The sequence below is a fragment of the Hippoglossus hippoglossus genome, chromosome 11 (assembly GCF_009819705.1).
Source record: "Hippoglossus hippoglossus isolate fHipHip1 chromosome 11, fHipHip1.pri, whole genome shotgun sequence".
NCBI lineage: Eukaryota > Metazoa > Chordata > Actinopteri > Pleuronectiformes > Pleuronectidae > Hippoglossus > Hippoglossus hippoglossus.
The window spans coordinates 21828438-21852052 of NC_047161.1; the positions used below are offsets into that span (position 1 = coordinate 21828438).

Here is a 23615-nt window from a genome sequence, read left to right on the forward strand (position 1 = left end):
TGAGTGAAAGTGCGGTGAACGTGCAAAAGAAATTATTTTAACAGGATTAGAAGAGCTCCAAGGATCGACCACATTAAACTCATCCATAAAGGCTTTACATTACCTTGGCTGACTTGGATTGAGCAGCTGAAGTAGAGGAAGAGCGGTCTAGAGAAGGATGAACAATGAAAAGACCCGTCTAAAAAAGGCTTCATCATCCCAATTAGGAGCATATGCATTTGCGAGGATTACCTTAACATCATAAACCTGCCAGTCGGATCAGAGTTTGTTTTAACATGAACAAAGGGAAAAGCTTTATGTAAAAGTTTAGCACACCCCTCAATCTACTGGAAAAGGAAGACAGATAAACTTGTTCGACCCAGCCACATTTCAACCTGGGATTATCCATATTTCTCAAGTGAGTTTCTTGCAAATATATTATATGAGCTTCAAGATGCTGTAAATGTAAGACCTTACTACGTTTGATTGGATTACTCAGGCCATAACAATTCAGACTAACAAATGTAATATCTGCCCCTACTTAAGCTGGTGATGTATTAAGCAGGGCCATATGGAATCAAAGGTTTTAACAGTGGACGAAAAGAATACGAAAATAGAAATAGAAAAAAAAAAGTATAAATCTGGAAAATACGGGATATGTGCCACCCCATCCCCCATCAGAATCGAACAGATAAACATCTTCAGCACAGAGAAAAGCTGCTCACACAGGTATGCAGTGTTGTGCCAGTTCACACTTAAAATGAACTAGTTCACGTTCATAGTTCATTCTTAAAATATTTAACTAAATTCACGATTCCAAAAATGAACTAGTTCACATTTTTTATGTGACGATTTAGGTGACAAACTTATGATCATGTGTTTAGTTATAAATCAATGGTGTCGGATCATGTCCGTGTTTCGCTCCGGTCATTTTAACACTGAGTCCTGACTGTGAGCGTCACGTCTCGTGTTGTACTGAGCACAAAATGTTGACGAGTCATTTTTCATGATGTTTAAATGCAGCCTCATAAACTCTGGAGCGGATCAAACAAACACTAAGTTACTTCATGTACTGATCAGGTCCTGATAACTAGTAATCAGTGTCTATTAGTTAAAGATAGAGCATATCAGAGTGGAGGAGGAAACAGAAACTCCAGCTACAAACCAACTGCAGCTTCTGCTCTGATCACTGAGAAGCTGTGACTAGAAAAACTCTGTGTTTTTACTGTTTCCATTGTTCTTCAACAAAGTCACTACTGGCTGCTTCACTTGAACGAGCTCTAATCTCACTGTGTGTGTTGCTCTGATCGAGTGAGTGCGGGCGGGGGGGGGGCAGAGCCCCGGGGCTGTGATGATCATGATGGCCTGATACGATGATGATATAAAAAATGGACGTGAGTGACGTTCAGTCTCGCTGCAGTGAATGTCACTCACGTTCACGTTCATCATAGGAAAACTGATTTGTTCAGTTCATCGTTTCACGATGCGGGCCAGTTAAGATAGACATATGATATATGTCTGAAATCATGAAGGTTTTTGGAGTGTTTATTTTAGGTACAGGGACCACAACAGCATCTTTCCAGACCGTACATGGAACATGCTGTGTCTCTTAAGATTTATTAAAAATGGAATTAAAAACTGGGCTGGTCTCTTTTGCACAATATTTTAAATTGCGACCGCAGATATTGTCTGGCCCATGGCTCTTGTTCACCTTTGTAGAGGTTTGTTTTTGGTGTACAATGAAGTGCTGATTTTAAAGTTTAAGACACAGTTCTTGAATTTCATTTCTAAAATCAAATATGTCAAAACGATCATAAAAGCAATTATGAGCATTGGCAAAATAAAAGTCTCAAACGACCTCCTACTCTCCTCCAATGATCCCTCCCTCAACATCCTTATCCTCCTTGACCTAAGTGCTGCCTTTGACACCATCAACCACTCCATCCTCCTAATCTGCCTTGAGTCCTCCCTCCACATTACTGGCACTGCCCTCTCCTAGTTCAAATCATACCTCTCCGAACACCACCAGTTCATTAGCATCAATAAATCCAACTCCACCACGGCCCCAGTCTCCCAAGGTGTCCCCCAAGGTTTGGTACTTGGTCCCCTCCTCTTCATTCTCTACAGGCTCCCCCTTGGTAACATCATACGTCACCATGGCCTCCATTCCCACTGCTATGCTGACGACCCAACCCTCTCCTTTGAACACACCATCAACCACATTACAAAAATATCCTTCTTCCACTTAAAAACATTTTAACGAATACGCCCCTCCCTCTCCTCCTCAGCCGCTGAAACACTCTTCCACGCCTTCATCACCTCACGACTCGATTATTGCAATATCATCCTTTACGGCACATCCACCAAAATCATCAACAATTTACAATACGTCTTAAACACAGCTGCCCGCCTGCTCACCCACTCCCGCACCAGAGACCACATCCCCCCCGTCGTTCAAAACCTTCACTGGCTCCCCATTCAATAAAGAATAAAGTTTAAAATTCTCCTCATCACATACAAATGACCTCCTGCACTGAGACAATCCAATTTTAATCTGTGATTTATTTATGCAATTTATTTATTTATGATATTATTTACTAATGGTTTTTAATGTAAAACTGTCTTTTAACTGCTATAATGTTACCTTGTTGTTATTGTTTCTACTGTCACTGTTTTTACCATGTTAAGTGCCTTTGAGTACCTTTTAAAAGTGCTATACAAATAAAATGTATTATTATTACTATTATTATTATTATTACTAATTTGTCATCCATTTACATGACCACACTCACCTTCCATTTCCTTTTAGCATTGAACTTTTTGAAGTTTTTCATATTGATTGAGGATCGATTCCTATTGGCCACCTGTTTACGTGTGATGGGCTGAAAAAGACAACAGTATTTAGACTCATTATAAGCAACATGCAGTGACGCTCAGCAGCATGATACCACAGACAAAGGGGCAGGTTTTGGGTATGAAAATAGTAGACTAATTGTAGTAACCTTGATCCATGGATGAAGCAGACACTCCTCAGCTGTCATTCTATCACTGCAACACACATCAACATATAACTAATGGCAACAGGACATAAGAGTAGTAATAATTAATGCTAAATACTAATTATCTTTGCTTATGTAAATACATGTGCATATATACAGTATATATAATGATGGAAAACAGGAGCATTAAAATCACCCATCAATAAGCAGCTTGTTGAAATAAAAAATCATCAGTAACTGCAGCATGATAAGGTCTACGTTTTGATCTTCAATTAAATGATCCAATGGAATTATGAAACCCCAAGATCAATCTTTTGTTCTTTAGAGTCCCTTTCCATTCTATAGCTCTTTCCTATGGATTTGTGAACGTTTGACCTCATTTGTCTCACATGGACTGCCTGCTCATGCAAAGAGATCTGACCATGTGACCATTTATGCCACATGGTGACAACTATGGATGTTAATTTACATCCATAGTCCCAGGTGAGTATCATATTACAGGTCACATATCAGACCTGTGTCCACAACACTGTGTTGTCTGACTGGACCCAATTTCCTTCTGCTATCCGGAGGAAAATGCTGGGGCTTTTTTGTACCTTTTTAATCAGCCACAATCATCATGGGCAGGTTGTAGCAATGATGCCCGTGCAAAACAATGTATTGGACTGACACTTGGAATAGGAATACCAACAGATTTTTGGAACTTTATGGTTGCCATGTGACCATTTTGGTTGATGTTGCTCTCTATCTTTTAGTCCATTTTGTGCAGGACACACAAATTAACAAATTAATCGATCAATCGACATGGTTCAATAGATAAGATAAACAACAGTAGGACAATCGGAAAAAAAATTGTTCACAAGAGATAATTCTGGTGACCTATTTCATTTAGCATGTCATTATCAGTTGCATGTGACAGCCCCAGAAGCACCAGGGGTTACTCAAACAAGGTCTTGATTAAAATGAGTTAATTCATGTTCTGTTAAATAACCATGGACACTGTACAATAGTACTTACTTTGGATTATTCATCAAGAGTTTCTGGATAAAGTCTTTGGCCATGGAGCTGGTAGTGCTGAAATACTGTGAAAAGAACTCGTACTTCATGGCAATGATATTCTTCAGAGTATCTTCATCAGTCTCACTTTGGAATGGTGACAAACCGCTTAATCTGAGGATAGAGTTCACAGAGAATGTATCATGTCCACATCTAAATCCATCCATACATACAAAGCAGTTTTTGCAGTAGTGTGACATCAGAGTCAGCAAGGTAAGCAGTGCTTGACTTGTTAAAGCATAAAAAAACATTTTAGACAATAGCGATGTGAAAGCATATCTCTCCCAACAGTTTATGCGGTTTAAGGGATAGCTCAGTGTGTAATTTGTGTGGGTAGCCATGGGCGTCGCGTGGCTTGGGCATCCGGGGCTGTACCCCGGGATGTTTTTTTCTTTAGCCCTGAATAATTTGCCAGTCGCCACTTTCACCGGTACATCACTTCGCAACTGAACATCATCAACCAGCGATGAATATCGGTCACACTGGCTGAGTATCCAAACTGCCCGCGTGAGTAGCGTGGCTCAGTCCAGGCACAGAATGGCCATCGGGTCACCGGGTAATTTTTCCGGTGGCCTGACGCTTGTTCTGGCCTACTGACTTGCGCCGCGCAACTGCTGAGCAGAGCCCTGCATTCATCACAGCAGGGCGCTGTGATGAACGCTTAACTCAGGCTAAATCCCAGTGGTCAGAGCGCTTCGGTGCCTCATGAACCTCCGCCACACTGCATAGTGGAAAGCCCTGCGCGCCCGCACACTGAACCTAGCTGAGATCACAGTGCGAGCCGCATTCTGAAAGTGACGTCAGTCAAAATGGACCGCAGTCAGCAGCAGAAGAGGAAAGGTGGAGGAGAGAGCGAGAGAATGAGAAAAAGAAAAGCCTTGTCTGCAGAAGCAGCAAAATACAGTATAATTATGGACATGTTCGCCAGTAAGGGAGCACCGGTTCTTTTAAAAACACTTAATAAAACAGACCCACACAACATACTCAGTATGGCTAGCTAGCTATCATTAAATAAGTTCCACTTTCTGGAAGCTAATGAGGATCCAAAATTTATCCAAAAAAAAAAAACGTTTGAAGTTTAAAAAAAGAAAAAAAGCACAATCTTAGCATATGACAAGCTAACACAATCATTTAGAGATGGAGATACAATATATTTCAAGTCCCAAAATATGACCAGAAATTCATTTGTGCTGTATGTTAGGTCTTAGTGTACCCTAAACTACAATATCAATGTTATTGTCTGTTGTCTTAAGCATATAAAAATAGGAATTGGGTAAATTTGAATGGCAGGCTAGCAGACTCAGTATTCAGATAGATTACTTGTTGGTCAGTCACATTTTTTTTGGTATTTTGTAATCTGGATAAATTTCGTCCCAGATGAACATAGAGGCCAAATTCATTACTAGTCTGGTACCCGTTACATCAACAAATAGGTTTAGCCGGTAGGATTAGTGGTCTGGTGGTTTAAGTGAACAGGGTTGCAGTGGTCTGGGATGGAGTCAAGTTCCCGGCCTGAATTATTGTTTCAGTCCGCCGCTGGTTCAGTCTGTGTTGTTGTTGTTGTTGTTGTTGTTGTTGTGAACCTGTTTGAGCAGAGAATGTCCTACTGCGTTGTTTAAATGTGAAAAACTAACTTTGGGGAAAGTCTGGACCCAATTGTGCGCATATTCTCTGACAGTCATATGTGAAAACGGCTCTTACTTATCACCATCGCTCCTTCGTAGTATCTTCTGTTACTAAGCAAGAACTGCATAGACAATCTGCTTTCGTACCATTTTGCTGCAGTCTCTGGGCTGAAATATTTAAATTTAATTACACATGACACCCCTGTCAGATACAGGCTGTGTGCTCCGTGTGCTGTGTTTCTGTTTAGTACGGGGTGCTCCCGCTTTGGCTTGATTGTACTTTATATTGGGTGGCTGTCCCGGTCCATTGTTTGTCGTGTTGGTGATCGCTTGCCTTTTATAACATTCTTATTCCAAGTTCTTTGTTCCAAGAGTGGGTTTTTTACTTTATGTTCCAAAGGAAGTTTTTTGTCAAAATAAACTTAACAAAAAGCCACTGAGGCACCAGTATAGTTGGGTTGTAATCAGGCAATTAAAGAAGTCCATTGTCCACGCTGAATTCACGGTTGGGTAGTTTTATTTTCCTGTCCATGTGCTTCTTCTCATGCTCTGGTAAAAAAACATTTCCTTTGTTCTGGAGACAAAGGAGAGCTTCCAGAACTCAGTCTCCCAGGGTGTATCAACTTGACACCTAGGTGTTAACCTGACCCTGGACCCAACTTTCAACCACTATGGGTCACTTTGGGCCCCATGACCCATGAGGTCACCAGGCCTATATAAGCCCAGTTCCCTCTCTCTTCTCTCTCTTTCTACTCACTTCTCTTGGAGGAGAGGTGTAGCTCTCCAGCTCACCCAGCCAGGGAAACTTCCTCCCTACCCAAGCTCTACCAACCTTCAAGCAGGCCTGCCTGGAGCAGACTGCTAAAACCTTCCAAAAGGCAGCGACGCGAGAGCCTGCCTAAGAACTTCAGCATGAGCTGCTTCTACAACGTCTTGCCAGCAGAACCACAACAACAGGAGCCAAAACCAGCAAGACCACTTCACTGGACTTCAAACAGCACATTAAAAAGGACCTTTCCCCTCTTTCATGGACGGGTAACACAACTGGGCTTAATAATTACACTAGGCTAAGCAAAGACTGTTCAATTCTATTCATGTGATGTTTATAAGTTTGATTTGTTTTGCTGTGATATTTTGGTAATAATTATTTGAAAGCAAATGTTATGCTCTTCACAGTCTTTCTTTGCATGCAACTAACTACTTTCTCTAACCTGGCACCAACACCTCACACACACATTTCCCCAAACTTATTGTTAAAGCTTGTTAAAGCTGAGGGCCATGATAAACATGACGGAAAAAGAGTTCAAACTAGTAAGTATACACTGCTGTGGTTGGATTTACCCTATGTGAGCCCTTTGCTTATTAAATGTGTGCAACAGCATATCTAATGCCTACAAGTATTTACATATCACATAACACATATTTACAACTTACAGTATGTAGGTAATAACTCCGATGCTCCTGGAGGAGAAGGAAACAAGGCATAAATTAAGTCATGTGGTGTGATATTAAGCTTTTCACAATTGTATGACAGATGTAAGACTAATATAGTATTTAACTGTCTGCCTATGTTGAATAATTGTTTTGTTTCAAAAAGTGTCCTGATAGCTAAAGATGTGCACTGAGTGGGGCTTAAAGCATGCTCCAACATGCCACTAAGTGAAGAATTTACCCTCCGTTATACAGAGAAGCAGCAGTGAAGAGATAGTTGCGAAATTTCAAGTTTATGTGTGCGCTATCATGAATAACAGTTTAACAGTTACTGTTGTAGATGTGTAAATGTGCAGTCCACTGCAGAATAGACTGTGTGAATAGACAGTCACTAGGGAATCTCACCACATATCTGCTGCCATGCCGAGAGGTTCATTGTTTATCACCTCAGGGGCTGAAAAAGAGAGACGAGAGTGTAATGAAGGAGTGGTGGTCTGTAAGGCTAATGTGAGCATGGTATATTATATTACCCTCTTTTTAGTAATGTGGATATGCTCCATATCCAACATGAAAAAATGCAGTTGATTAAAATGGCAAATGGTTTGATTAATATAGTCTTAATGACTACTCAAAGTGCTTTACACTACAAGTCACTTTCGTCCATTAACACAGCTCTTCCTTATATGGCACAGCCGTCAGGGGCAGTTTGGGGTTCAGTGTCAAGGAAACTTTAACATGCAGACTGAAGAAGCCAGGGATCAAACCGACAACCTTCCATGGATTGGTGGACGAGGACGTGCTCTACATCCTGATCCACAGCCGCCCAAAGAAAGTTAATCACTTATATATATAACTCAGTTCTTAAAAATAGAAAACCTAGACCATATAAATATGCAAATACAGTGGAAACCGCTTATAGTGATCATGTTTGTCCCGGGCCAAAATTATAACTATAATAAGGACGATATCAGATTGCACACTTGCGTAAGCCCACATACACATTATCTGTATTACAGTCATTTGCAACTAATTTCAGATTCAGATATCTACATTTTAATTCTGACTAGTCATAAACCATGTTCAACATATCTTTGATCCGACTTGAATTTAGTTTGAACTTGTCAGAATGGTGTTGTAGATATCATGAACCTGAATTGGGAGTAGTTAGAATCAAATTGCAGATATCTAAAACTGGAATTAAAGAACATAATAATTCAACTGAATTGTAGAAATCGATAACGAGAAACCACACACATATGAATGATAAGAGTAGTTTTAATCAATTTGAAGAAAATTGGAATTTTCAGTGCTTAAAACTGAATTAATGAATAAATTATCTAATACACAAATTCTTACAAGTCACAGTAAAAGTCAAAATGACATTGACTATCCAGAATTAACTTTACAATATCAACAAACTTGATAAAGAAAAGTTAAAACGGCTTGTCCTGCTGAATGGACCTCTATACAACAGGAGGTGTGTCTCTCACTCACATCACACAAACTGCACTGAGTTGATTTCAAATCTGTATTTACATAAAACTTAGCAATGAAACATCTTCCAGCAGGTTGTTTTTGTGCTTTAGAATGTAACTGCTATGGAACAATCAGAAAATTATGGTTTGTGCTTTTGTTTCACTGCTTTGTGTTCACTATGTGCGCTCCCTCTCTACATTCAGCCTCTCTCTCTCTCTCTCTCTCTCTCTCTCTCTCTCTCTCTCTCTCTCTCTCTCTCTCCTCTTTGAGATAAAAAAGCAATAGTCGTAAAAGTGTGAACATTTTACGTTAAACCCTCAAAGAAAACCTGTGTAAAGCTAATTTCAGATGACACAGCAGCACAACATCACGTCCGTAGGAACCTTAAAGTTGTTTATGATTCACCAGTAAACCAGAGAGAAAACGAAGAAGAAGCAGAATGTCACCAACATGTTTTCTCTTCAGGTTCATATCACAGGGATGTTCTGCTGCTGTTACATGTCAAATCGACGACTTGTCTGTGCTGTATTGTTCAAGGTGAATGTAAATCAGGGCAGTAGTCATAATAGTCACGTCCCCCCCCAATGTTTAAATATTGTCAAATTGTCCCCCCCAATAAACTGAATTGTAAACTGGTCGATGACGATAATAATAATAAAACTGTTATGCTATGACTACAATTAAAAAAGCACCGCTGTCCAAAATAGTCACTATGAAACTTTGAACGATTAAGGAATTATGGTGTAGTGCAGCTCATATACTGTTTCTGTCAGCTCTTCATGCGGTTTGTCCAATATCCCTTTTCCACCAACGCGGACCAGGTTCCAGTTCCGGGCTGGTGCTAGTGCTGGTCTGCAGTTGCTTTTCCACAGGCCAGTGCCTTTCAAAGAGCCACGTCATGACGTCACTGTATACGGCTCCGCTCTCCCAGCTAATGCAAGTGCTTACTTAAAGCACAACAACAAAAACAGCGGCAGATACATGTTGCTTGTGGCTTTGCTTTTCAGTTTTCGAGCATACACAGACATCCAAACACAACTGGTTCAGCATATTTTTGATGCTCGTCGCGATCGCTACGGACGTCAATCGACCCCTTAGAACTGTTGGCGGTCATTTATGTAGAACGCCGTTTTACTACTTCCAGTTTGAAGATGGTGTGCACAACTGTTTCCGGTTCAGGATGCCGGTCAGTGACAAGACAAAAAACTAAATTACTTTCTATACGCGGTGTCTCGAGATCTACCAAAGATCACGCTTAAAAACAGTCATGTTTGCATAAGTCATGTGCATAAGTTAAAATATTAACAGTCATGTGCATAAGTCATGTGCATAAGTTAAAATATTAACGTTGTTTTTGTTGGGATCTAGTATTTGTGACCAATAGTTGGGCCTACATGTGTAGCCAAAGCCTGCAACCACATGTTTCCTTAGTTCTGAAGACAAAGGAGAGCCTCGAGAACTCAGTCTCCCAGGGTGCTGCAACTTCACACCTAGATGTTAAACCTGCCCCTGGACACAACTTTCAACCACTAACCAAGCTCTTCCACCTTCAAGCAGGCCTGCCTGGAGCAGAATGCTAAAACCTTCCAAAAGGCAGCCACGCGAGAGCCTGCCTAAGAACTTCAGCATGAGCAATTGGCCACGACAAGGTCTGACCAGCAGATGCACAACCGCAGGAACCAGCAAGACCACTTCACTGGACTTCAAACAGCACATCAAAAAGGACCTTTCCCCCTTTTCATGGACTGGTAACATAACTGGGCTTAATAGTTAAACATAGTTAAGCAAAGGAATGTTAAACTCTATTTTGTGTGATGTTTATAAGTTTGATTTGTGTTGCTTTGATATTTTGGTAATAAGTTATTTGAAAGCTAATGTTAGTTATGTTATGCTCTTCGCCGACTTTGCATGCAACTAACTACTATCTCTAACCTGGCACCAACACCTCACACACACATCTCCCCAAACTTAAAACATACATGTGACCTCCACCACTCCAGGGGGTCTTTTGTCTTCATAGTGGCCAGCCGCCATTTTGAACCTCACACACACACACACGCATATACATCTGTATATAGTAAGTACACCTTTAGTTAGTTTTTGTGTTCATACTTTTATAACTTTCATAATAAATGTTTTTCTTTAACACAAATGTTGTCTTCATTAATGTTAAGTAAGTGTGAATTTTGCCAACCTCTAAACTGTCAAGAACTCTTTACTTTACTAACTACATATGTGGTAATTTTGTTTGTTAGTTCCAAATTTGTAGTTAGTACTTTTATGAGACTTAATCAATAAATTGGCTATCTTTTCCCTTCCTTTGAAGGGTGGTGCCCCGAGGTAGCTTTAATCAATTAAAGTTATTATTTAATATTAATATTTATAATATGAATATACAATATTTTTCTGAAAGCCAAATCTATTGAATGCCCAAAAGCATACCATATATTGGTGTCACCATTGAGGTATAATAATCACAACATTTTTATCAAAGATTTAAGTGAGTGCCATGATGTCGAAGAGATATTCAGACATTTTTGGGCCTCTGAAAACAAGAAAAGTGAGTTGAGTACAGTGTGTAAATGAGTACCAGTAAGCGGATTACTAGTGCACAAGATGTATCAATGCTTCTTGGTGTAACTTTAATAATCATTGCTTTTCAGATTAGAAATTTTAAATGATTCATTCCCGAACATAATTCCCGAAAACACCACCTCTTTACTGATAATATTTCTTTCATGTCCACTGTAGTGAGTTCAGAGTACAAAGAGAGAGACAGAAGGAGAGAATGAGGATGCTGTTAGGGTAGGTGACATGAGGGTGAGTGAGAAAAGGTTCATGTTGATGATTATAACCAAATAAGGACATCATACCAGTCTAATCCGAATGTACAGACTTGGCCTACATGTATTTGTATCTCAATATTTTTTGTAGTCAGTAGTTTGCTAATAACAGACGATACACAATTATATCTCCCAGTGAAGCCAAACAACCTGTCCCGTTTAGTTAACTGTCTAGCAGATATTAAAGACTGGATGTCAAATAATTTCCTTCAATTGAACTCTGACAAAACTGGAATCCCCATTATTGGCCCAGATCACCTACATTCCCAAATTCAGTCATCTCTGGGTCCTCTATCCAACAATGTTAGGTCTGTCACCAAAAACCTTGGTGTCATATTTGATCCCAGCCTACACTTCGAGAGCCATGTTAACAAACTTGTTCAGACATGTTTTTACCATCTCAGGAATATATCCAGGATCAGATCGATCTTGAGTTTTAAAGACACTGAAGTCATCATACATGCTTTTATTTCTTCATGGCTTGATTATTGTAATGGTGTTTTAACATGTCTTTAGCAAAAAACACTCAATAGGCTTCAAATCCAGGAGAAGAGAGCATATCACTCCTATTTTAGCTTCCCTACACTGGTTACCTGTCTGTTTTAGGATTGATTTTAAGATATTATTGATTACTTTTAAGGCACTTAGTGGCCTGGCCCCTAACTACATCTTAGAATTATTAACCCCTCCCGAGCCCGTGTGCAGCCTGAGGTCCTCAGACAGGAACCTGCTGGTTGTTCCTGAGTCAAGGATGAGGACAAGGGGTGACCCTGCGTTAGCGGTCAGGGCTCCTCGACTCTGGAACGACCTGCCTGAGAAGCTCAGGCTTGCTAAATTAGTGTCTTGTTTTAAAACACTTCTTAAAACGCACTTTTATCGAAAGGCCTTTCCATAATTTAAAACTTTGATATTGTATTTAATTTTCTAGGTGTTTTAATCCCACTGCATTTTACATTTCAGACATGTTTTATAGTGTTTTTATTCGCTGACTTTATTATAATTTTTTCTCTATTTTATGTAAAGAAGTTTTGATAAGTGCTTTATAAATAAAGTTTATTATTATTATTATTATTATTATATTTCATTCATATTCACTGTTGTGCGTTCAGAGTAAAGAGAGAGAGGAAGAGGGAGATAACTTGGTTGCTGCAGGGAGAGCAGGTGACATGGAGGTGAGTGAGACAAGGAACCAATGGGGATGATTATAACCAAATAAGGACATCATACCAGTCTAATTTGAATATACAAACTTGCCTACATGTATTTGTATTAGGGCTGTCAATTGATTAAAATCTTTAATTGTGATTAATCGCATGATTGTCCATAGTTAACTTGCGTTTAATCGCACATTTTTTATCTTCAAGTCTTTAACAATCTTATCAACATGGGAGTGGATAGATATGCTTGCTTTATGTTAATTATTTTTGCAACAATCCAAAACAAAGACAAATACTGTCCAGAATATTCTCCAGAATACCCTCAAAGGTACTGCATGCTCAAAAAATATGCTGAAAGCCTAACATGGCAAACTCAAGCCAAACAAGAAACAAAAGATGGGAATATTGACAATGTTAATCTGCCTGCAAGCTGTAGTCACCCATTTAGCTATTGCTGTTGAAAGTTTGTTGCTTGTGGAGTTGTCCATGTGTCTCCGTTGCAAACTATCCAGCATGGTCTGCCTTTGGCGAGGGGGAGTAGGGCTCTCTGCATCAGCTGTATGCTTGGCCAGCAAGTGGTATCTAATACTCGACGTACTCCAGTGGTAACTCATTTCACCTCGACAGTAAATGCACATAACTTTGGTCTTGTCGAGAGAACCATCTGGCTTGGCTTTGAAGCTGAACTTGCCATTCAAAAGACCCTTTTCTTTATCCATTTGAGGCTTGTTTCTGCTTATCATCCACAACTTTACTGCTCCATCGCTTCCTGATTTCACAAACTACGGGGCGGGCTGAGGGTCATAATCACAGAAAGTGCACGTTAATCGCCCCTTTAAAAAATTTGTGGCGTTACAAGGAATTTGCGTTAACTCATTATTATAGTGTTAACTTTGACAGCCCTAATTTGTTTCTCAATATTTTACATATTTATGTATGTTTTATCTAAATGGATATACTTATGTTATTGTATTTTTAAAAATATAAAAAAGTTATATAAAATACACATAAACATGTTTATATCACCAAGCACACATTAGACTTACAATATAGTATTAAACATCGTTTTAAATAGCAAAATACATAAACATTCATCTTGTGTGTTAAAAAAATCAGTTGTGAGTTTTTGTCCCCCCCCCCCCCCCCCCCCAAATGTTCACTTCATGACTAGATGATTATATAGCGCTTTTCTATTCTTGATGACCACTCAAAGAACTTTACAGTACAGTTTGCCATTCACCCATTCTGTGTAACAGGATCTTGAGATCTATGGTGTCAAATGAAGCACTGAGATGTAAAGAGACCAGAGGTGGGAAGTAACGAAGTACAAATACTTTGTTACTGTACTTAAGTATATTTTTCAGGTATCTGCAGTGGCGGCTCCTGCCAAATTTCTCAGGGGGGGCAATTGTAATTTATGTTAGATACTGTCTTTTCTCATGAATGTTTTAAAAAGGGGTTGAACGATATGGATTTTTCCGGCCGATACCAATAACCGATAATAACACACTTCACATGGCCGATACTGATAATAATCTTCTTTAAAAGAAGTTCATAGCCTTTAGTTTATACACACCTGAGGGTAAAATTGCAAAATATAGAAAGCAAATATTGATGAATTCATATTCCATTGTTAACACAACAAAAACAGTTCTGACTAAGTTCTGAGTGTTCGTTTAGTTTTTTTACAAAGTACAACAGAAAGCTTCAAACAACTTAAGGTGGAGGAGGAAAATGTATCTTTCAAAAGAGTTTAAATTAAATATTTTGACATATCAAATAAGACATTTCACTGTAATAAAATAGTAATTCAGATAAAATACTGAGCTGAAAAAGCTAGTCGCCAGCAGCTTTAAGTTTAAGAGTTTTTAAGTTTATGTTTTTACCTGGTTAATTTAATAATGATGCTGAAAAGCACCAGTACCGTCTCTGGCTGTGTGTGGGAGACCCCGGTGGCATGGTCTATCGCCACAGTGGCGCCCAATATGGGGCTCCATGCAGCCAGAGACATGTACTGGCAAGCGGAGATGGCGCTGGTATGGTTGGCGGAGTACTTTGCAGCTGCATACTGGGAGCAGGCAGCGGAGAGCAGACGGTGGCTGAAGGCTCTCCAGAGGAAGGCAGAGAGGAAGACGGGGATGATGGAGCATTTGTCTGGCCCAGTCGGGGCCCTGCTCCTGCCTGCCGCACCGCGTTGAAGCCGGGGGCGAGCGCAGCTCCGATTACGTATCCCCTCGCGGCAATGCTGCACTGACACTCTGCAATCGGCTTTGGCCTTTTTTTTCTTCCTCACTAACGCTGGCTGCAAGCGCCTGGTATTCTCGCCATACATTGTCGTCGTCATGACGAACTCTAAGGTGACTAATGAGATTGGTAGTCTTAAAATGTTCCTCCTCTCGGAACCTTTGCACATTTGTTGCAAATTTAAATCCTACAGTCACTCTCAGAAAGTGTGAAAAACATCCACAACGGCTACACATGTAAAATTACATTTGATTAGACAAAATTGATGATTTCTTTGCTACTCCATGCTGAGGATCAAAATATCATTTATTGCTCTTTTATTTGGTTGTATTAAAAAAGCTATTTTGAGTGTCACATATACCGTACCTGCCTTACTTAACACAGGTAACTTAAAACCGACAGAACAGTGTCAAATGAAAGACTTCATCCTCACCGATGTACTGTGGGGTGCCACTTGTGCTGCTGTAGTCCTTGCCTTGTTGAAAACGGTGAGCCAAGCCAAAGTCAATTAGTTTGATGTTAGGGTTTGGTGATACTTTGTTTGACAGCATGATGTTTTCTGGCTAAATGGAGAGAAACATTTTATTATGGTGTAGGAATAATGTAATGTAAAAAAAAACTCAATTCCAAAGTTTCTAAACATCAACAGCAAAACGAGCCATGTAAAGCCAAAAAGCCGTGTAGGTCAATTTACCTTGAGGTCAAAGTGGGCAATTTGCTTGCTGTGCATGAATCCCAATCCCTCCAAGATCTGCTTCATGAACTCAATTGCCTCACTCTCCAACAGGTTCTCCTTCTCAGCAATGAAGTCAAACAACTCCCCTCCACTAACCCTGAAATTTCAAACAAATCTCAGCTGTTCATTCGGAAAGTCCAATGTTATTATAACTGACAGTGAAGGACAAAACAAATCACATCTTTGGAAGCTGTCACCTTAATTAGCATTCAAGCAAAAGGCATATTCCCCAACCAAAATTTACTAGGCCCAGTGACAATACAATATTTATTATATTATTTCTCAACCCAAACCAATCTAGGCATCTATATCAGATGAATGAAAGATAACATGTTGACATGCGTCTGTTTGGAACCTATGGATATGATCAATTATGAATATGCACTTTTTAATTTAGAGGTAATAAGAGCACATCCTGTCCTTCATCGTCCTCAGTTAGTTTACATACTATATATCATTTTGCACATAAAACCAAATCACCTTGTGCATTGAAGAACGTACTGGTGGCAGTGTAAGGACATAGACTCTGCACATGAATGACCAGTGGAATTGATGAATGTGTGTTAAGATATATGTAAGTGCACCACTTGGCTCAGGTGTATCCAGCTGCTGTTCCAGAGCATGCCTGTTTGAGATGCATGATTATGTTTATATATTATGAACAATGAGACTCTTATGTTCGGCTAGATCATCAGGTCTTAATTAAAAACACATCAACTCACAGCTCCAGAATGAGCACCACTTCTGCCCGGCTCTCAAAAACATCTTTGAGGATCACAATGTTTGGATGGTGAAGAGCCTGGAGGATCTCCACCTCATGCTCCACACTGCTTCTGTCCACGCCCAGACGGCTGCCGGCCATCTTTCTTATCTTCAGGAACTTGCCTGCCCAACAAGTCCCAGTGGCCTGCTCACGAACTTGTCGAACCTGACCAAAGTGCCCACTGGAGGGAAAAGGACATAATTCACAGTGAACACTACACTTGAGACATAAAAAAATATTTTTGACAATTTGCAAAAATGTTTTCTTTTCTTTACTTGGGGTAAACCTGCAGAAGCTCTGACGGTTTCTACACCTGCTACAAAATGGAAATCTTTTCCAAATGTAGTAAGCTTTGATGCTATGTGGCTTAACATGTATAATCACATCAGACATTCCCATACTGTAAATAATTATTTCATCTGTAATGTAAACATCTGAAAAAAAGAATAAAAGAAGACAAATATGTTTAGATTATTGATTGTGCCAATACAATAAACAAGCTTACACGCTCTGTCTGTAAATTTGTGGCCACTCGTGCATTTTATATTGTTTGGCACTGTGCTCTAGCCTCTATAATCAGTGCTTAATCACAGCTTTAAAACTGTGCAGATGTGGTCACATCCATATAAGAGAAGAGTCTAGGAATAATTTTTCAGCTAAACCACTTAGGGCCTGATCTAATAAAAGTTTGTGAGTGTAAAAACGTGGCCAAACTGGATTTCACCCACAAACATGCAAGCTGATATACTAACGATGCACACTGAGGATTGCGTGCAGAATAACACACGCTCTCCATCTAGTACGCTTGCCTTAATGAATATGCAATATCGGGCGTTTCTACCAGAGTGCGCAAAATATTGGGAGGAGTAGATGCAAATACTTAAATTTAGAACACACATTGTGATTTACAAAGCCTGAAAATAATTGCGGTGGTTGTGACTGCGTCTATATTTAATATGTTTGAAAGGTAGGTGCTAATTGGCACAGCGTTACGCACAGATGGCTGCAGTTATTGTGGTGAGGAGGAGACGGCATGGAAGAAGGCGTAGAGACCTGTTTTTTTCAGAAAGTGAACTGCGCCTGCTGCTCAATATTGGTCAGAGGCATCTCTGTTTTATTTGCCGAGGTTTTATTATGAGTTTTTTTTTTTTTTGTTGATCTTCTTATGTCCTGACATCTTCTCTTAATTTCATCAGTTGTTCTTTTTGTTTTACCCACAGCATTTACTTTCTTGCAGATACTCTCCCATATCGTGTTTCCTTGAGTTATATTAATATTTCTTTGCTTTAGCTCAACAACGTGTTTATTTGCCTCTTACACTAACACCTCAAATTCCATGGCATTAAATTTCACATTGCGCTTGCGGTCACTCTGCTCTCCATAATGCTCCATGGCGGAAACCAGTAACACACGCAAAACACTCATTTAAATACTAGTTATGTCACGATATGTGATTTTGATGTCACGATTATTGTTAGAGTAAATATTGCGTTTTTTCGATATTCACGATTATCGATACTATAGGAAAATGGAAAACTACAAGCATTTTTTTATTAAATGTTTTATTGTATTTCGCACACAACATTATAACAGGTAAGCCTACCCTTTTACATTGAACTTTTTAAACATATACATTTTAGCATTCACTGTATCTGCCTTTTGAAACCAAACTAAAACACAGTATCTACCTTTTGAAAATATAATTAAAGATTATATATATATATATATATGTATTGAATGAAATGGGTCACAGGCGGCAGGACCTATTTTTCTGCATCAAGACTGTTGAACTATATAACAGAACGATTCCCAGTCCATATCTTTTCAGTCAATGGTTTGGTGCAGAAAAGTGAGCATGTTCAGATATTTAGTGCTCAGTCTTGACCTCCGAGGGGATGAGATGTGGCCACTCGAACTGAACACCCCCCTCAGAAGGCACACTTGTAGCTGGGATGCACATGAACTTGCTGGCATATTTTGAAAGGAGTGGCATTTCTTCCACATGTTCCTTCCACCAAGCCAGTGGGTCAGTGTCAGCACTGATTGCAGGCAAGGACAAGTACAGTTTCACCTCAGAATCTACACTTTCTTGTGGCGATGGAGATGGATTTGCTGTTGCTGCTCTGTTCTGTCTTGCATTGTTGATTTGCTGCAACAATCCAGATAGACTTTTGCCTTTCTTCTTGGTGATGGAAAGGGTGCTGCTGCTCCCCTCTCCTTCTCTATTGTCATCACCTTGTGTGGTGGCTGCTTGAGGCTGTTCTGTGTGTGAAGGGTCTTCTAGTGCAAGTGTCACAACTTCATCCATGCATGCCTTCACTGTGTCATCAAGATTCTCAGCAAAGTTTCCCTTAAATCGAGGATCCACAAAAGAGGAGATGTTAAGCACCCTTTTCCTTCCCTCTGTGTACCTTAGCTGTAACAGGTCTTCTCTTATTATCTGCTTCATCTGTTTGGTGAGAGTGCTGTCTCCTGCTGGATCTCTGTGTATTTAACTGTTGATGTGCTCCATGCCTGGCTTCTGGGAGGACAGTGTGACTCGTTTCTCAGAGGCCAGGACATCAGTGAACTCATGGAGACAGCTCAGGAGCTGGTTTACATCTTCCAGGACACTGATATAATTTTCTCTGGGCATGAGATGCCATGTGTTTCTGTCTCCTGCTTGCACTGCACATACGGCCAGCTGCTGCTCCAAGAATTTAGAGATGTGACCACATCATGAATCAGTGCATGCTCAGCGATGTTGTCTGCCTGTTTCCTCTTCAATTCTCATTTCTTCTTCCAGCTTCGAGAAAATCCCTTGACCATGTGGTGGCATGCTCTCACAGCAGATTCCACCCTCTGGACTTTGAGGACTTTTGAAATTGCTTGCTTTAAATTGTGGCCAAAACAAGAAAACCAAACACAAGGGAAATTTCCAAAGGCCTTCTTCATGTTTTTGGCATTGTCAGTTCTAATTCCTGAGAGACATTCTGTCTTGATCTTCCAGGCGTGGAGCATGTTTTCCACCATTTCAGCAATATTCTCTGCTGTGTGGTCATCTGGGAAATACAGCGTCTCAATGCAGTGATATTTCAGTTGCTAATCAGAGGTTACATAGTGAACACTAAAGCTTATATAGGGTTCTCAACCACAATCACTGCTGGTCCACAGATCTGTTGTTGCACAAAACCATTTACCTTCTTCCAGCTTTTTCTCCACACTGGCTCTCACCTCCCTGTACATCCTTGGGATTTCTTTTGTGGAAAAGTAGCTTCTTGCTGGATATTTGTATTGTGGTGCTGCCTTTTTCATCAGATGAAGAAATCCGGGTTTTCCCACAATCTGAAATGGCATAATGCCCTAGAGATGAAATATGGGGGGGAGGGAAGTGTGTGTGTAAGCATGTCAGCCGCTCCTTAGGAACTGGTCAGAAGCTGAAAGTAAACAAAGATTTCTCCTCTCTCTGTGAACTCCTCTGATGGAGATTTTATGCCAGCATACATTAGCTAGTTTAATTTTTTAGCTTGATTTGGGCATACAGGGATGGATGATCCCGCAATCTGTTATAATGCAGGAGTCGATAGGATGGAATAGTCGGGATATTTCTCGTTTGCTGCACCTCTCGATGCGTTTATTTACAAACTTTTCAGGTTAAAGAAAACTTCTGGGTGTCATCAAAACATCCGCTTTTAACCCCTCCCTTGTTGCCATGGTAACCCCACAGCTCCTTACAGGAGTGAGTAATAGTGCGAATCAACTAGTGCAAATCAAATACAGTGTAAACCACATCAACAGTCTTTGGTGAACTCTGTCTATCATATCTGTCCACTACACACACGCAATTTAGCAGTCTTTATTTGGGATCTTAGAACATCAGGCCCTTAGTGTTTAGGCAATGCAGGAGGATAATGACAATACAGTTCCTGTATAGCTGATGCTGTATGGGTGTTACAAGGCCTGCTGCTCTTCTGGCAACAAGAACACATTCAGAATGCACATCTGGAGACAGAAGTGGATGCACACATATAAACTGGCATTTATAAAAGTCTGAATGTGTGGTGATAATGTGAATGTTAACACTAGTCTGGTCAACATGGACCACATTGTTTTCCACAGTGAGCAGTGTGATGTGATAAGGGAGAAATTAATAAAATAAAGTGTTTAACAGGGTAAGTTGTTGTTTGATGAAAGATTTTATCCCTCTGTTATTTACACTGGAATCATTACATTTCCCTGAGCTTCACATGTGTAAATTCATTGTGAAGTACTTTAAAAGAATGTTCAGTCAGGACCACTTTTGTCAAAAGTATCTAAAAAAAAATCCTAATTAATAAAGCATACTATTTAATTTAATTGAATTAAACTCATATTTGGTGGCATGGCTCTGTTCTAGGACCTACCTGTTCTTCCAGTTGCATATAGGGAAAGCCTAAGGTAGGTAGAGCACATATCCCTACCCTTCCATGAGCCTTCATGGAAAGTGAGACAAGGAGAGCAGCAACTAAAAGACCCCATACCAGGCAAACCTCTCTGCCCTTCCATGTGCATAGATAGAAAACCTATGGAAAGGGAGAGCACAACTCAACTCCCTCTGCCTGTTTTGCTGACGTTCAGTTCCAAGCAAGAGCTGACACACCTCTCAAACTCCTGCAGAACTGGTCCATGGTGCTGTGAGGGGCCTGAGAGCGGAGACAAGACAACTGTGTCGTCGGCATATTTAACCAGGTGACAGTTGGTCTGTGTGGATCTGCATTCATCAGCGTAGAGGATGAAGAGCAGCAGACTTTTATGCATCCGGGACTGAGCCATAGCATTTGTCCATTGTCTTCCCCAGGCGAGTAGAACATGTGATGTACTGGTGAAAGCCTTTTAGTGATTTGTCTCACTTCATCTTTGAGTCCAAATGACAACTGATAAAACTTCAAAAGTTGGTAATGAGATATCACATTCAGGGTGAGGCCACCATGACCTTTGACAACCGAAATCCAATCAGTTAATCAGGGAGTCCAAGTGAACATGTGTGCCAAATTCCCTTCAGATGTTCCTGGGATATTCCATTCACATGGCAAAACATGGGTTTGAGAGGTCAGTGTGAACTTTGACCATCAATTCAGGTCATCCATGAGTCATAAAGTGAATTTTGCCAGATGTAATGAAATTCCCAACGGGCAGTCCTGATATATCACATTCACAGAAACGTAAGGTCACTATGATCTTGACCTTTGACTTTCAGGCACCAAAATCTGATCAGTTCATCTTTGAGTGTAAGTGAATGTTTGAAAATTGAAGACATTCCCCGAGCTGATCTCAAGATAGCATGTTCAAGAACATACTTCAGGCCACCATGACCTTGAACCTTTTTTAACACTTTTTTATTCCTTTTTTTTAAAAACAACACACATAACTGTAATGGTGTGTTTTTGTGTATTTCAATCTAGAGTCTGTGCGATTTGGTTTAAATTCTGTGTCATATGCAACCCTTGTAATTATTTTAAACTGTGTCCACAGATTTAATTGTTTAATAATTTCAAACCAAGTATGTAAGGTAAACGAGGTGAGAGTGTTTAAGTGGTCTTGATTAATTTTCATAAATTTATAATCTCCAATCATTGCTTGTACTGGGATACCTTTACATTCTACTTCTATCTCCTTCCATTTCACCTCATATCCTTTATCACACCAAAGAACAACAGTTCTTAATTGGGCTGAGTAGTAGTAGTCCTTAAGATTAGGAAGCGACATATCACCTCCCTCGTACTAATGGTTAGTGTACTATATTTAATCCTTGGTTTCTTTCCTTTCAAAATAAATCGTGAAATCTGCTTGTCCAATTCATGAATTTGACTTGTTGGGACAGTAATTGGTAGGAACATAAACAAATATAGTAATCTAGGTAAGATTGACACTTTAATCATATCAATTCTTGCATGGGCGGCTGTGGCTGAGGGGTAGAGTGGTCGTGGACCTGAAGGTCGGCAGTTCGATCCCCAGTCTTCCCCATCTGCATGCCGAAGTGTCCTTGGGCAAGATGCTGAACCCCGAATTACCCCTCATAGAACAACAAAGTGCTGCTAATAGATGCACTGTATGTGTGTGTGAATGGGTGAATGTAAAAAACTGTACTGTAAAGAGCTTTGAGTGGTCATCAAGACTAGAAAAGCGCTATATAAATACAAAACCATTTACTAAAAGTAGGAATGCTGACCAAATATGAAGATCCTCTTAAATTTTCTTATTTACTGCTTCATAGTTTTTCTTATATAAATCTCCAGGAGAACGTGTGAGACAAACCCCCAGATATTTATTGTGTTTTGATACCAGTCAGTTTTTTTATTTAAACTCAGATAATGGGTTCTAAATTAATGTTAATATTTGTGTTTTTTGCATATTAAGTTTATATCCACAGTATGTGCCGAATGTGTCAAGGAGATCTAAAAGGGGAGGAAGGGAGATATCTCGATTGCTGATATACAGCTAGATGTCATCAGCATACAACGATTTTTTTCCCCCTATTACAGACCATAATTCCCTGAACTTTCTTGTGCTCTCGATTGCTTGTGCCAATGGCTCTATGTAAAGAGCAAAGAGTGTTGGTGTTAGGGGGAAGCCCTGGCGAGTAGATCTTTCAAATTGAATGCGGTCGGTGAGACGCCCATTTATCTTTATTCTTGTTGTAGGGGCAGAATATAAGGATTTGTTGCTATTAATTGCTTGTTCAGAAAAACCAAATCGGCAAAGACCAAAAACAAATAGTCCCAACTCACACAGTCAAAAGCTTTTTCAGCATCAAGACTGTCCAAAACCGCGTTCATTTTCATCTTTCTGATGTTTTGTAGTATATGTAAAGATTGTCTAATATTGTCCTGTGTTTGGCGTCCTTGAACAAAGCCAGTTTGGTCATTATCAATTAGTTCAGGAGAAAAGGAGTCTAGTCTCCCAGACATAATAGATCTTGATCTTGATATAAATTGAGATTGGTCTATAGGAGTTACATAACATTTTGTTCTTGCCTTCTTTGTGGATGACTGAAATGATTGCTTCATTCCACAAAGGTGGAACTGACAGTTTCTCACGTGTCCAGTTAAAGGAGTTTAAGAGTACTGGGGTCAGCTCCTCCCTAAAGATTTTATACCATTCCGCTGGTAGACCATCACTTCCTGGTGTCTTATTATGTTTTAATCTGTTCAGTGCAATCTCCAGTCCTTTATTAGTTATCTGTGATGTCAATATCTTAAATCTGGCATTCTCCGATCGAGGCAAGGTCTAGGGAGAAATGTTTTTATATTTTCTTTACTTTATTGTTTTGGTTGTGAGTAGAGAGTCT

At 39.8% G+C, this 23615-nt stretch overlaps 1 protein-coding gene across 5 annotated transcripts in view; it reads right to left on the reverse strand.

The window, feature by feature from the left end:
• si:dkey-240h12.4 (death-associated protein kinase 2) overlaps window positions 1–23615 on the reverse strand; it is a 51983-nt gene that overhangs the window by 9820 nt on the left and 18548 nt on the right. For 4 of the 5 annotated variants that reach the window (XM_034601209.1, XM_034601206.1, XM_034601208.1 and 1 more), the window contains 8 exons: window positions 16269–16490; window positions 15505–15643; window positions 15244–15373; window positions 7496–7544; window positions 7094–7120; window positions 3996–4148; window positions 2982–3027; window positions 2772–2861 (listed from right to left, as the gene is read on the reverse strand). In XM_034601209.1, coding sequence (XP_034457100.1) covers window positions 2772–2861; window positions 2982–3027; window positions 3996–4148; window positions 7094–7120; window positions 7496–7544; window positions 15244–15373; window positions 15505–15643; window positions 16269–16408 — 774 coding nt within the window. In that variant the 5' untranslated portion in view covers window positions 16409–16490. Of the gene's footprint in view, window positions 1–1533; window positions 2000–2738; window positions 2862–2981; window positions 3028–3995; window positions 4149–7093; window positions 7121–7495; window positions 7545–15243; window positions 15374–15504; window positions 15644–16268; window positions 16491–23615 lie in introns of those variants that run through there. The other variant, XM_034601210.1, reaches the window with a different exon arrangement.